The sequence below is a fragment of the Mandrillus leucophaeus genome, unplaced genomic scaffold (genome assembly GCF_000951045.1).
Source record: "Mandrillus leucophaeus isolate KB7577 unplaced genomic scaffold, Mleu.le_1.0 Scaffold1, whole genome shotgun sequence".
NCBI lineage: Eukaryota > Metazoa > Chordata > Mammalia > Primates > Cercopithecidae > Mandrillus > Mandrillus leucophaeus.
This window is the reverse complement of record NW_012098097.1, coordinates 7479129-7481434: the sequence shown is the minus strand read 5'-3', so window position 1 is coordinate 7481434 and position 2306 is coordinate 7479129. Positions and strand designations below refer to the sequence as shown.

Below are 2306 nucleotides of genomic sequence, written 5' to 3'. Positions count from 1 at the left end.
TCCACCTGAAGGGTGCTCGGGGCCCCCCTCTCATGGTCTCTACAAGGCTTCTTGGGCCACAGGCTGAACCATCTTCCTTTAGACTCCTCCTACCCCTCCTCCTCCTGGAACTCCACATCAGGCTGCAGAAGCCCAGGCAGAGCGGGATGAAGGCAGAGTGGGCAGAGTGGTAAGAGTCTTTCTCTGAGATGCGGAGAAAGACCTGGCACTTATTGGAGGGAACTCTCATGGCTGGTTCTGGTAAGGGCTCCTTTTGTCCCTGGGGGGTTTCACCCAGGAGGTGCCCTGGATCTGGCTTCAGAGGTCTCTCCAGCCTCTTCTGTGAGTAGGTGATTCTGTGTGACTTCCTTACTGGTGCTTCTTGCATGGCTGGGAGCCCAGGCACGGCCCGATGCATCATTTTCATCTCTAACAGCAACCAAAACCCCAAGAAGGACCACACGTCCAGCCACAACTCCCATCTTCCTGGTGGTGAACCCTGGGCGAAACCTCAGCACCAGGGAGGTGTTGACCAAAAATTCAGGGTAAGCGCCTAGGGCCTGGAGGCCATGGAGGGAGCAGCTCTGGGGTGGAAGCCGGTGGTGGTGGCGCACCATGACCTGAGATCATCACTGGCTGCTGTTTCTCTCCATCTCTGGTCCTGATTCTCATACTCTCTGAGTCTGCATGTGGATGCTGAGTGAGAAATGTCACTTGTGCTGTGAACACCTTTCCCTACGGGGCAACTAGTGGGACTCAGGTCGAAGGTTGAGTTCAGGTGCATGTGCAGCCCTCGTCCCCTCCCCATCCCTTTCTGTCTCCTTCCCCATCCAGCTCTGGACTTGGGGTCCCGGTTCTGTGGCCCCTTTCAAAGGTCTTTGCTCAGCTGGGGATTTTGCCACCAGGAGCTGTCTGTTGGGTCTGTGGGGAGATGGGCCTGCTTCAGGCTGTGGTTTGAGTCTGTTCTCCTTCCTCTCCCAAAGATACCCAGAAAGGGCTGTGATATTGCAGCCAGACCCTGAGGGGAGAGAACAAGGAGCTGGAGTGAAACAGTGAGGGTGGCGGCCAGGTGCGGTGGTTCACGCCTGCAATCCCAACAGTTTGGGAGGCCGAGGAGGGTGGATCACTCGAGTCCAGGAGATTGAGACCAGCCTGGGCAACACGATGAAACCCCGTCTCTACTAAAAAACACAAAATTAGCCAGGCGTGGTGGCGCGCCTGTAGTCCCAGCTACTCAGGAGGCTGAGGTGGGAGAATCACTGGAGCCCAGGAAGTCAAGGCTGCAGTGAGCCATGATTGCGCCACTGCACTCCAGCCTGGGTGACAGAGTGAGACCCTGTCTCAGAAAATAAAAAAAGCGAGAGTTGGGACTGATTTTAAGAAGTCAGTTGATAAAGCAGAGGCTGCAAGTGGGACAGGGACAGAGAGGGTGCTGTGGCGTGTGCGCCTGGAAGTGGGTCCTTCTTCTCTTCACTCCATCACCTCTCCTTGATGAGACCCCCCGGGCAGTCCTTGATGGAGGGACAAGGAGGGATGGGGGCCACAGAAGGGGCTGCCCTGGTGTAGGTCCTTTCCCCGGCTGCTCCTGGGTTATTTGGCCTCCAGAGTCAGAGCCCAGGAAGAGGTGAAGAGAGAAGGGTCCTGGGGGTTCTGCTGGGGAAGTGACTCATTTTCACCGTGTCCCCCGCAGGTTCCGGCTCAGCAGCCTTCACTTCCTGCTCGTGGTCCTTCTGAAGCTGCCCCTGCTCCTGAGCATGCTGGGTGCTATCTTCTGGGTGAACAGGCCTCAGCGGGCTCCTGCTGGGAGATAGAGCCAGGCTGACCTGAAGCCCTGCAGAGCCCTGTCCCCAGGAGTGCCCTCCCTATGCAGGGAGTCAACCTTTCAGACTGGATGCAAGAGACCTGTGGACTCTGGAGGGATTTATTGTTCCTGTGCCTCAAACGAGGGTCCTGGCTCTTAGAGGACACTCCTTTGGAGGCCTCAGTGTGGAGCTTGGGGGTCCTCCTTTCTCCTCCTCAGTTCCCTGCCTCCCTGCCCTCATGCCCACTTCCCAAGGGCAAGAATTCCCTGGAAGTTGGCCGGGCACCATAATGAGTGCCTGTAATCCCAGCTCAGGAGGCTGAGGCAGGGGGATCGCTTGAACCCAAGAGTTCCAGGCCAGCCTGGGCAACATAGAGAGACCCTGTCTCAAAGAGAGAGAGAGAGAGAGAGAGAGAGAGAGAGTAAAGGAGGGAGGAAGGAAGGGAAAAAATTTTCTGGAGGAGTCTGGCCCTTCATTCTTCTCCTTGGCATAAATGCTTCCCAGGCCAGTTTCCCCCAGGGCAAT

The 2306-nt window shown here is 56.9% G+C and overlaps 1 protein-coding gene across 1 annotated transcript in view; it reads left to right on the top strand.

Moving 5' to 3' along the window:
- CD300E (CD300e molecule) overlaps positions 1 to 1874 on the top strand; it is an 11208-nt gene extending 9334 nt beyond the window's left edge. Inside the window, exons 3-4 of the mRNA XM_011973253.1 lie at positions 416 to 524; positions 1670 to 1874. Of these exons, the coding sequence (XP_011828643.1) occupies positions 416 to 524; positions 1670 to 1790 (230 nt within the window). The 3' untranslated portion in view covers positions 1791 to 1874. The remainder of the gene's footprint in view (positions 1 to 415; positions 525 to 1669) is intronic.
- Positions 1875 to 2306: the final 432 nt, after the last annotated feature.